This window comes from Natator depressus, chromosome 8 (assembly GCF_965152275.1).
Source record: "Natator depressus isolate rNatDep1 chromosome 8, rNatDep2.hap1, whole genome shotgun sequence".
Classification (NCBI taxonomy): domain Eukaryota; kingdom Metazoa; phylum Chordata; order Testudines; family Cheloniidae; genus Natator; species Natator depressus.
The window spans coordinates 68,190,951-68,203,959 of NC_134241.1; the positions used below are offsets into that span (position 1 = coordinate 68,190,951).

General features: G+C 38.4%; 1 protein-coding gene across 2 annotated transcripts in view; it reads left to right on the top strand.

Annotated features, from left to right (window-relative positions):
• Positions 1-13,009, top strand: part of COL11A1 (collagen type XI alpha 1 chain) — a 234,582-nt gene that overhangs the window by 79,572 nt on the left and 142,001 nt on the right. For both annotated transcript variants that reach the window (XM_074961235.1, XM_074961234.1), the window contains 7 exons: positions 990-1,052; positions 2,948-2,989; positions 3,415-3,477; positions 4,852-4,926; positions 6,540-6,623; positions 7,611-7,667; positions 11,657-11,710. In XM_074961235.1, coding sequence (XP_074817336.1) covers positions 990-1,052; positions 2,948-2,989; positions 3,415-3,477; positions 4,852-4,926; positions 6,540-6,623; positions 7,611-7,667; positions 11,657-11,710 — 438 coding nt within the window. The remainder of the gene's footprint in view (positions 1-989; positions 1,053-2,947; positions 2,990-3,414; positions 3,478-4,851; positions 4,927-6,539; positions 6,624-7,610; positions 7,668-11,656; positions 11,711-13,009) is intronic.

Sequence of the window (13,009 nt, forward strand, 5' to 3'; positions counted from 1 at the left end):
TGCTGTTCCTAACTGCATTCTGGCATTAGGTGGGAGAACAGGTAACTCATCTTTTCTCATCTCTTCCCTCCATCTCTTAGTTCCACTACTCATAGAGCCACAAGGCAGTAACTGCAGCCCTAGGGCTAGATTCATTCCTGCTTTTTCCACTGCCTCAGTATGATGCAAAGAGAGCGGTAGGGATGCATGTGGGGATGCTTAGAGGGACAAGAGGCTACTTTAGAAAAGCTCCTTGCCTTCACATACACCCCTAGCACCTCTACATCTGCAAACCTTGGAGCATGAACATTTTTCCTCCTCCTCCTGGCACAGTGGGTCAACCATCCCCAAAGTCAGTTTTTCTCAAACTGGGGCTGGTGACCCCTCAGGGGCCATAAGGTTGTTACATTGGGGTCACAAGCTGTCAGCCTCCACCCCAAACCCCACTTTGCCTCCAGAATTTATAATGGTGTTAAATAGATTTAAAGGTGTTTTTAATTTATAAGGGGGGCCGCACTCAGAGACTTGCTATGTGAAAGGGGTCACCAGTACAAAAGTTTGAGAACCACTGCCCAAAGTCATTTGATGTAGTGTACAGCCACTCTACAAGACCTTCTGAAGCTCCCATTCTCTGTAGGATCACATCACCTGTAGTGTGATATGCCAAAAATAAGCTTATTACAAATAATATCCTCCCCCCACCACACACACACACACACACAGGATCTAATCCTGCAGTCCTAATGCAAACCAAAGTCCCACTGAAAAAGTCATTGGGAATTTTGCTGCTATAGATGCTACAGGATTAGTTAGATAATTAAAGTTATTCCACTGATTTCCTGTTTTTTAGTATTTAATATTTTTGTTTGATAAGATTTGTGTTTGTGATACATTTTTCATGGCACAAATCCACTCCAACTTTAGTTTTAAATAACAGAGTATCCGTGCTTTTCAGCGTGCACAGGATTCTTAGGCCTAATGTATATTTTCATTTTTTTTCCATTTGGCAGGTGACTGGGCATGGTGCTTATGGAGAAAAAGGACAGAAGGGAGAACCAGCGGTGGTCGAACCTGTAAGTATGTGGGTGGAGATTTTCTTTTATTAAGTGCCATGGAATTTTCATGGGTAATTATTTCAGTGCCAAACCGTGTCACCTGTGTATAGGAAGTCAGGATATTATATGTGATCTCCTCCAGTGCGATCACCAATATTATTCTGTGGACTAGCAACACAAATGATAAAGAAGAGCCCCACAGACACACCTCCTTCTGCCATATACTGGGCCAACTACGCTGTCCCTAAGACAGACCAAACCTTCTTGTGGACAAGAGATTAATAGCCTCCGAAGAATTGATCCTGGTTAGTTTTCACCTTACTGTCCCACACATCATGAGACCAGCCAACAAAATCCCTATATTTGTTTAATTAAATACTTGCATTTGATGTTGTAACATGAATACATAAAAACAGTACCACAGGGTCAAGTAGCACCATCATGAAGCAGCATACTGATGCTCTGCTTATTTATCCTGCATTCAAATTTGTGAACCTTAGCAATGGTAAGGGAACTGCCTAAAGAATGCCTCTCAGCTGTGAATAGCAATGGAGGCAGTGAAGCAGCTTCTACACTAAGACACAGCTATGTTGTAGCATTGTAGTTTGGATGAATATAATAAACCTGCTTTTTTAAAAAAAAAACTGCAATATCTCATCTTAACTTTATAGAGTGGCTAGCAGAAGCTGAGTGCTACTGTCATTTAATGCTCTGGAAGTCTGAGTGGCTTTCCAAACTTATTTGACTGGAGTGGAAATAAATGTGGTAATTTTTAATTAGGTTTTAATGGCAGTTGGTATCACAAACCTATCACAGAGCTTAGTGTTTCTAGAAGTCACTGATCACAAAAGGTAAAAGATGGCAACGGAGAATGAGTTGCGAGTCAGGAATGAAACACAATAACGGCGACGTATGGAAAAGCTCAGACTGCATTAGCCCAGAAAATATCTGGTTCTTAAAAACTACTGTCATTCCCCACTCTATACTTAAATTCTCTAGCAGTACTTTTTAAAAACCAGTTGTGAGTCAGGCTGTATTCACAAAAAGAAAAGGAGTATTTGTGGGACCTTAGAGACTAACCAATTTATTTGAGCATAAGCTTTCGTGAGCTACAGCTCACTTCATCGGATGCGGCTGTATACAGCATACCGTGCTAAAAAACCTCCCCCATCAATGTGTAAAAAGGAAGTTTCTGAAGCAAACCGAATATTTTTAAAGTTTCTACTGCAGGAATAGAGGCTTCATCAATATTCCATTTTGAATTGCCTCTTGGAGCAAAATCCGCAGAGCAGCTGTTTGATGCCAAAAGCATGGTTTCAGGAGAAGGTTCTGGATGATATCGTAACTGTGTGTGTGTGTGTGTGTGTGTGTGTAGGCATGCGTATGAAGCAAGTAATTCAAGATCTTCAAGACCTGTAAGTCTTCCCCACTTTTAAAGTTGGAGAACTATAAGGTACAGTTCAGTGCCTTCCTAATTGTACTAAATGACCTTGGAAGCCATCAGCAAAACTGTACTTGCATAAAATGGAACAAAACCAGGATAATGTTAAATCAGCATAGATGAGTTACCATTGTACCAATCCTGCTCGTGTTTTTTTCTAGAAAATTGGTAGCACAGAAAGTGTGACATTGCCCAGGGTAATTTAGGAAACTTCTGTGCAATTATTTTATATGCTACAATGGATCCATTGAAAAGTACAAATTATAGTCCCTGAGAGAAAATGTTAACCTCAGTAGTTATGGAGAGAAGATTTGTTGTGCTTTGATGAGAACAAACAGATGGGTATGGAAGTGAAAACATAAGGATTATAATGTCATAAGACTCCTTGCTAATTTTATTGCAATTGGAATTTATTCTTTTCTTTTTATACTTTCTCCAAAAGATAATGAGACTGGTGTCATTTTTTCTGTAGGGGATGCTTGTTGAAGGACCGGCAGGACCAGCAGGACCTCCAGTAAGTGGATATTTTTTCATTTTGGTTGGTTTTCATAGTTTAATTATAGTTTCATTTTAGTGCATTCAATGTACCCATTGTCCTTTGGTACTTACGAATTGACATATTTAAAAATAGAGATATCATTTCTCATATGTAGAATGTACTCAACACAGTACAATAGGGCAAGATTTACAGAAGATCTCGGCTCAAGTGTTTTCACTGGGAACACACTGGGGTGCTGAGAACTTTTTTGAAAATCTGGCCCAATTGTGGGTGCCCAGAATTTTGAAAAACTGACTATACATTAATATAGAAAAAGATCTGCCTTATCATTTGGAGATAATCATTTATGGGTCTTGAATATAATTTTTTGTAGACAATAGTTGAACACACTGATACAATCAGTCATTCAGCATAACCATTTATGGTCTGTTTTTTCATAGGGTCTTACAGGTCCCCCAGGTTTACAGGGTCCCACTGGTCCTCCTGGTGACCCTGGTGAGAGGGTAAGTCAAAATATGGATTATGCAGTTTATTAATGGCATATCTTGTTCTAATCATTGTAAGAGTTAAATGGGACAAATGCTGAGCTAGAGTATACTGAGGTAGCTAAAGTGTAGTTCATGGAGCTGCACCAGTTTACACCTCCTGAGGATCAGGCCAATATTTCTTTTTAAGGAGCAATACATAATGAAAACACAGGAGAAAGAAGCAATGTCCCTGTGATGCATTTCTAAGATTACAGTATCTATCTAAACCTAATCTCACTGTTTTAGGTTGGTGTGAATGATTTTAAAATGTAATTAAATAATCATAAAAATCCAGTTACAAATCTCTGATATAAATTTAAATGATATTTAAACAAAATGTTTGAACAATAAACCACTCAAATGAAGAGATAAATAAAGGTGATGATATACAGGAACAAAATCCTCACTGAAATGATGGACTTACTGGATACTGTCTGTCTGAACTATGTTGGACATATTGTGATCTTTGATGGTGCAAGGACAAATGAGCTTATATGCTAGCATTACATGATATGGTTTTTGAAAGAACAGGTGTGGTCATGCCTAAAATGATAGTCTAAGAAAACCCAGGTTAAAGTCATGTATTTAATGCAGCCATTCCTTAAGTCTTCAGTGTTTTCGCAGGCTTTTTGTATAATTTTAAAACAGCCTAAATGCGTTCAGTTCAGGGAAATTTTCTATTGCAATAGACATGAAATAAATGTCACTCAGCTTTACCAGTGACAGTTTACTGAAAAGTCTAGCATGTTCCTGAAATATTTGTTTCTGGGAGGCACTGAGAATACAGCAACTGTGCACTGTATAATTTGACATTTTTGTTAGAATTCTAAATCGTACCACACACTCTACATGTAGAAAACGGACTGGCATAAGCATTTTTTCTTCAACCCTTATTCTTACAGATTTAATAATTCCATATATCCTTATGGATTTAAACTAAGAAAATAACTCAGAAACTTAACATTATTATAATGAAACTGCTTGGGGTGGTATTCCTTTTGCTTGTAAAGTTGTAAGTGATCAGTAAAATTCTCCATGAAACAGCTCTCACAACAGACCCATCAAGCTCATCCTTCTGCACTGGGATCTACCCTTGTGAAGTCCTAACAATGTCACTAGAATTCCACACAAATGCAGGATATTTGCACTAGCAGATCCTAGCGCTGCATCAGAGCCTCCTTTTTTAGCATTACAAAGTGACTCATTTAGAAATTTAGCTTATGCCACTTAGGATAGTTTTTTAAAACACATATGAAATGTATTCACAACCTACAAGAATGAATATATGTGGCCCTGTAACTAGCAAGATCAGTCTAATTAATCTCCACTTCCTTTTGGTTGGTTTCGCAGGGCCCATCAGGGCGTCCTGGCCTTCCAGGTGCGGATGGTTTACCTGGTCCCCCAGGTACCATGTTAATGTTGCCGGTAAGTCCTGTTAGGGTTACAGAGTGGTCAAGCTTGTATTAAGTAATGCTTTTGCTTCCAAAGAAGGGGAATGAATTAAAAAGACAAAATAAATCTCCTGTCCTACAGCAGGTTCTGTCTTTGGAAACATAGCATGAGAAACATAGGTGCTGCAGCACCCCCTGACTTGAAGTGGTTTCCATTATATACAGGGTTTACAGTTTGGTTCAATGGCCCTCAGCACCCCAGCTATACAAATTGTTCCAGGCCCCTTGTCCTGGTCTAATGGACTAAGCAGAGGACAAAGAACAAGGTAGTCTTGCATTCTAATCTTTGCAGTAACAGTGACTATCTCAAGGATTTAATCAAATCACTTAATGATTCAGTGTTAGCTTCTCCATCTGTAACATGGGAAAATGGCCCCACTGTGAGGTGTGTAGGTATCCATCGTCTTACATAGTGCTAGAATTCACCAGAATGCACACAGACCTCCTAATGGGCCCCAGGTGCTCCTGGCTAATTTGGGCAGCTCCAATTGGATTATTATTAATTAATTCTGATTGTTATTATTGTAAATGTTGATTATTCTACATGAACACCAACACAAAGAGGGGGCTCCACTTATGCAGCAGGAAGCTGGGGTGTTGGAGGCAGAATCTTGATGATCCTTTTTCCTTTGCATATAAAAATAATAATAATGATGTGATTGCAGTGGAGAGACATCATTTATACTTGGAGAAATGCAGCAGTAAAAATTGTTTCATGACCAGGCTAAAAATGCTAAAATTGGCTGTTAAGAAGGTAATTTAACTGAATTTGGAGAAAGTCAGAAGTTGACAGAAGATGGGATTGATCTGGTCCCATGGTTTGGCACCAAAAGTAATCTGATCCCCACATTCAGGACACACTAAATTTGGAGAACTGAGAATAGTGAAATAAACTATTTTCCAGTAAAGATTTATATCTACTATAATTAGTATATTTATTAGTATATATTTAGTATATAATTACTATAATTAGACAAATTAGACTGATTAGACTGCTTTACATATTCTCTGTTATGTGATATACAATATCAATTGTATCTATCTATATAAGAATATATTTGAATTCTTATTGAGAAGCCTTGTGTACATACATTTAAGTTGAGACCTTAGGAAAGGGCACAAACTATTCCACATCAGATAGCAAACTGTTTTCATATCAAAGCTTGACATCAATTGAATTGCATTTCTCCTACTACTAACTAAAGTTGTATTGGCTTTTGCTACATGGTACTAATTGATTTTGGTGGCATTTAATTGTTAGTACAGTTTGGCATAAAAAAGGAATCCATTCTGGTTTCCTATGTGACATTTTAGTGGGGATTCCAGTGAAAGCAACAGAAATTTTACCTTTTATTTATATAGGAGCAGAACTGGGCTCAAATTCTGTTAATGGTAACTTAATATTCATATTGGAACCAGTGGGTCTTATTTTACACTCTGCTGAAGTTTAATGAAGTGACACCAGATTAAAAGTGGAGTAAAGAATCTGGCCCAATACCTTAAGCAGCACTATCTGTAGTTACAGTGAACAAGTATGTCTTTAACTTGGCTAATTGTGAATTCTTTTTCTTTGTGCGATATTTGTAGTTCCGCTTTGGTGGAGATGGTGAGAAGGGCCCAACAATCTCAGCTCAAGAAGCTCAAGCCCAAGCTATTCTTCAGCAGGCAAGAGTAAGAATGTTAAACTGGAATAAAAATAAAGCAGCAAATACAGAGGAGACTTGTGTGAAGTTGCCTGTTACACAATATATATATATATGGGGGAGAGAGAAAGAAAACATGAGATAGATGCAGATGATATAGATGTTTGAGTGAAATACTGAAAGCAGAAATGAAAAAGAACGTTTCAATAAGTTGTGAATATTATATATACACACATATATACCCCCTCACACCCAGGCGCGAGACATTGATTCACGCATGAATGTTAAGATGAAAACTGTGGGAGTGAGGACAACAGATTTCATAGGCTTGCCACAGCAGCAGAGCAGCAGAGCATCTGACCAGAGTTGTGGAGGAATTTGGGATGACAGGTTGATGAGCTGTCCAAATCAGCTTATTGTCTGTCTTCCCTTGATTAATTCTGGAAAGTGTAATATGACCTCTGGAATGTGTATATGTATGGTGACACCAGCATGCTTCATTCTCGCTGTGTGGTCCAAATGGTTTAATTGAGAGATAGAAGCAATCATCAGTGTGGGATAGCACAGAAGAAAGTGGCTTAAAATACTAAAGTGTCTTCTTCAGTCCAATAGAAGAACACTTCTTAACTGCAAAGACAGACATCCAGTTCTTAGGGTTACCAGTGGTTTATTCCTACTGAAAATATACTGATTTTATGAGAATGGAGGACAAACAGTATAAATTTGTATGCATGGTCTGTTATAGTCTCATTTAGTACACAGTAACTGACACAATTGCTAAGTAATATATTTTATTCATCACACTTGTGACAGCTTAATACACACAATCTTTTAAATATGGGTTGCCAGTTGCTAAGCTCAGCAAAATAAACATCTACTCATGAACATGCAGTTATAACCTTAGTCACCAGCCACTAGCATGAATTAATTACTAATAATCTGGCCATGCAATGACTATTATGTAATTTTTGTAGCTTCCCCTTGAAATATGTTTTTTATTTTCATTTTTTAACAGATTGCTATGAGAGGGCCACCTGGCCCCATGGGACTCACTGGAAGACCAGGTCCTGTGGTATGTTAAACAAAACAAGGATAAAACATTGAATACACAAGTAATAAAAATGCATGGTCCAAATTCCTGCCTCACTTACATCAGTGCAATAAAAGTGATTTGACTGGGGACTTCATTGGTATAATTAAGGCCAGAATTTGAGTCCATATTCTTTTGCTGGGTCTTAAGTTCAGCCTGTAAGCTAATTTAATGTTTTGTCTGTATGGATAGAGTACACTTTAAAACTTGTCAATGTCTTATATAACTAAATAAGCCTGTGCAGTTAGATAACTGCACCTTTCAGTATTCAGGGTGTTTACTATGGAAAATATTAGGAACTGAAAGGAAATGCTGCAGAATAATCTTACCTGTTTATCGTAGGTAAAGTAAGTCAGTACTGTAAATTGGCACAACTCCCATTGACTTCTAAGAGAGTTGTGTCTATTTACTTCAGGGCTGAATTTGGCTCACAGACTAATATTGAATGATTTTGAAGGATATTATTGTCACTGTGGTTATAAAAATATTCTGAGTTCAGTACCCAGTCTGCAGCAAACAAAAATGACAGCTTTTTAACAGCAAGCATATCAAATAGCTTTTAGGTCACCATTACATTTGCTACTGTGATCTCTACACAACATTTTAAAAGGATAGCATGTGTGATAACAGTGGAAAATCAGGTAGGAGGCTCTGCACTTTGTAAATCACCTGACCAATCTTGTAATTGTAATTTCCTCTTTTAGGCAATGGATACATTGTAGACTCAAATAATTCACAAAATGCTGTAATTTAGCATTTATCATGTTTCAAAAAGCCATTTAAGTATAGCAACAACAATATAAAATGATAACTGCTGGAACTAAGATTATAGGCTTTGTAGAAAACAAGTCTTTTCTAAAATTATCTCAGGTGATTATATTTATCCTCTTGGATCCAGACAGTAGGGTTTTTCTCTAGACTAAGTATAGCATCCATATTTGGAAGGATTCACTGAGTTTGGAAAGCAGTATTTAGTTTGTTTTGTTGGCATGGCTAAGTTGGCAGATATTTTGCCTGTTTTGTGATTATGATGATTGCTAACTGCTGTATTTTATCAATGTGTTTTGCAAAACAATGGATGAACTGCAGCACAAAGAGAAAGTTTAACTCTCATAATGACATAAAACGAACATCTTGTTGTAAAATATATACAAAAGCATGCTTACCATTATTTAATAGCAAAGCAGATTATTAATGTAGAACAGGTATCCATGAAACATTCCTGAGGTGGTATAATTGTAACATCAGGAGTACAAACACTCTTCCTCCATCTTTTTTGGCCCCTCATTGCCTTTATGTGCTACCTTAGAAACAGCTCATTGTTGAGTGGTAACATTGTGACGTCATGGTTAAGTCACTTCCCCTGCCACATCTTTCTACCTCCTTTTTCCCCCTACTGTCATCATCTCCCTCCCTAATTCATAGCTCACTGGATGAAATATTCATCAGCAGGTAGGAGGGGTAAATGGACAACCACATTTTATCTATCTTCTATCGAATCCACAGACCAGGCTCTTAACCCTATTACTGCTGCCATGTATTGTTCTGGTAGCACAAAGTAGCCAAAAAGCCGTCTTAACTGTACCCCTTCCGGATTCCTTTTGTGAATGGGAAATCCCAAGGTGCATAGAAATGGCATGATGGCTCTGTGTCCCAGCACATAGTGGAGAGGGTATATATGGAGAGAATAGGTCTCTGTCTGGGAGCTCTCATACACCAGTGATCTTTGGCCACTGCAAGGGCACCTTAGACTACTGGCAGCTGGTGTAATCTTGCCACAGCTGTAAATTGGACCTTGGGGTGGGTTGGTACCCTGTGGCCCCAGCATCATGTAGCTGTGAAGTTACACCAAGTCCTCACCAAGTTATGCTGAACCCCAAAAGGCCAGTCCCAAGGATTGGCACTTTCTGTCTATCTAGGTAAAACTGAGTGGTTTCAGCTGAGTCTCAGTTAATAAAAATAAACAAACAAATAAATAAACAATTTCAGCTACAATCACTGGGCTTTAATTGTAACTTTGAAACAGATACACAAGGGAAAATTCTTCAGTGGCATAACTCTCCCAGAGTCAATAGCATTGACATTGTCTGTCAGCAGAGAGCTTGACCCGCAGACTTTTGGTTGATCACAGTTTGGAAAATTTCATTACATTTATAATAAATCAGAATAAATTGGTGCAAGGTAACAAACCAATGGATACCCTGTTTCCACTGGTGTAAATCAAGAGACAAGAAGATCGCATTCAGTACATACTGTCATTACCATTATATAACTGTGGTAACACTGAATCCATTTGTAAAGAATGGTGCAATATTGCTAGTGTATAGTTCTGTTTACTGATAGTCCTGGCTACATACCACCAACAGTTTACGTATTAGAAGCATTGATGGCTCTTTGTATGGGTAGGCTCGGGAATGAACCACATTAATAGCTATTTTGCCATCAAGCCACCAGGAGGCTCTAGAAATCCAGCTCTTCTGATCTGGCAAAATGTTAGGCCAAGGTTTCCAGAAGTGACTAGTAATTTTGGTTGCCTCAGATTTTAGATATCTCACCTTGAAATATCTGAAAAAGGACCTAATTTACAAACATTGCTGAGCACCTGTCCTCTGAAAGATCAGGCCCCTTGAACAATTCTCAAGTTGAACAATGAAAAAACAAGGCTCCCAAAATCACTAGTCACTTCTGGAAGTCTTGACCTTAATCTGTCATGTATTTTGCTAATTTAATTGTGAGAACACCAATTAAATACATTAAGAATCATATTAAATGTATTATTAAAAAGCACTTTTCTTAGCATAGCAGAGTTGTAGTTACATTAAGTGTTAGCATTCACAGTGTTAAAGTAGATTATGTATCCTTTTTTTGTCTGAGGTCGTTTCCATTGATTGTGCAAATTTAAAACCGTTTAAAAACTAGGTTGATACAGAGAAACCTGTGCTAACAGTCATCTGCTAACTATGGTCACTTGTCCTAGTGAGAAGCAACAACTCAGGTCTGGTTCTTGCCTCCCTTAGGGCTTGAACCACTGACTTCAGCTGGCACTAGATCAGGACCTTAGAGCAATTTCTCTTCATTTCAGTAGGAGAATCAGACCCCCAGTCTCAGCAAAGTTTGTATAATATTAAGTACACAATATTTGGTGCCAACTATTCAGTCAGAAATGCAGCAATCCTTTGCGCTTCTTAGTAGGCTTCATTCTATTTGTATATTCTGTTGGTTACTCTTTTTGAATTATGTTGGTATGTTTTTCAGTGGAACAAATATTAATGGAAAAGGCAAACAGGTTGTGAAAAACGTTAGGCCAGATCCTAGCTACTCAGATTTACTCCAGCTGAAGATCTGATCTAGTACTGTTTTTAAGACCCAGAATAATATTATGAGATAGAATACACTCCTTGCTTATTATTTACTCTGAAATGTTGTGTCTCTATCTGTCTGATGCTATAACAGTGTAGAAATATAGTTATACAGATTTGTCACATGTTTAAGGGCTTGATCAGAAGGTCATTGTAATCAATGGAAAGACTCTTATTGACTTCAATGAGGTTTGGATCAGGCAGTCAGATTGTGCTTTATTTCTACAGTTGCACAAGGGTGCCGAAAATCCACTTTCAGGACTTGCTGTCTCCTCCTTGATGCAGGAAGCTGACATGTTTTAATGATTCATGTTCTCACTGAGCTGATATTTACCTGGCAAACATTAATATAGAACACAGTGGTCAATGCCTGGTCCCATTTAATTCGATGGATTTTTAACATTTACTTTGATGAGACTAGTATTTGGCCCCAAGTTTGCCAGACCTTTACAAAATGATCTTTCAGGTACTGTAATCGCATAGGATGGTTTCATAATAGCTAAGGAAAAAGTGTTTCTTTTCTGTAATTAATTTCTAGAAATAGCTAACAGTTTATCCAGTTAAAGTTTAGCTGGATAATTAAACTCACTGTATTTTGCACTTGTTACATAGGGCGGGCCTGGCTCACCAGGTATTAAAGGAGAAAGCGGCGACCCAGGTCCCCAGGTACAATACAACATCCTTTCATTTTTCAGTATATTACCTTTTCATGCTTTGCAGCATACGAAATACATTCCCATTTGCAGCATATGGAAATACATCCCTCTATTGGAGAGCAATCAGTTATGTGCTTTTTACATATAATTGAAGGTGAATAGCTTTTCATGTACAATGCTGCAGCAAATGAAACAGTTACCTAGATTGTTCATTTTAAAATGTGAAAGTAACAAGCTGCCCTTCTGTAAAGAGGACCAATTATCACATGTAGAGTGTCATCTCTTGAAAACTAGTTTTAAAATTGGTGCTGGAAGCTCTTTGCTCTGCTCTGTACTGTACATGCTCATAAGTACCATTAGCATCAATGTCTGCAGTCATATGACCTTGGGCTGTGATATGATCAAATCTCATAATCTGAGCAGGGTTTAACTTGACTAGTAATTAAACAGGAAATTTCCAAGAAAAACTTTGACACTGGAAGAGGTGGTGTTGTTGATTCTATGGATGATCCCTTTCCTTCTTAGTAATTACTGCATCAATCTCCCAGCTTGATGTTAGAGAGCACTGGCCAGTTTAAAGCACTGGAATCTTTAAACTTAGACCCAAAACTAAGGTCATAAGCACTTGTGACCATTTAAGAAACTATGACATTTTTTTAAAAGTCTGTAGTGCGAACACCTGTCACCTGGCCAAATGCCAACTTGGGTACACATATTTAATCATGTATTAAGTAACTATCCTAAAATCCACCTGGGCACTAGTACAAAAGTAAAACATTACAAATAGCTGATTAGTCTTTCATTTTTCCTGCCTACATTTCCAGTGTGGACCCTTGTTAGTTTGGGGTTTTTTTCTATTTCTTCTTGTGGTCAGGTGAAGCTGTCCACCAGCTTGGACAGTCAGCCATGTCCTGGACTGATATGACTGGGTCCTTTGCCCCCTCCAGTACCTCAAGGTTCACAGCCCTCCCTTAACCTCAGGCAGACCACAGGGCCAGACTGCCCCATTGCAGCCTTCTACTGCTGCTAAGGAAACTGTTAGTTTCTCCTAGCCCTCCTCCTCCCCTTCCAGAGCTAGGTCCCCACTTATGTCTTCCAACTGGGAATCAGAGCCAGTCATTAGCTGCTGCTTACCTGGTTCCCAAACATGCCTGCTGGGCTTCTCCTTAGATCAGGGTTTGCTACTCCCTGGCTCTGCAGGCCCTTAAAGGGTCAGACCATCCTGCTGCATTGCCCTAAATTATTGGGTACTGCTTCTGAGGCCTTTTTCAGCTGACATTTCCACCCAAGGTGCATATTGGTTTTGGAC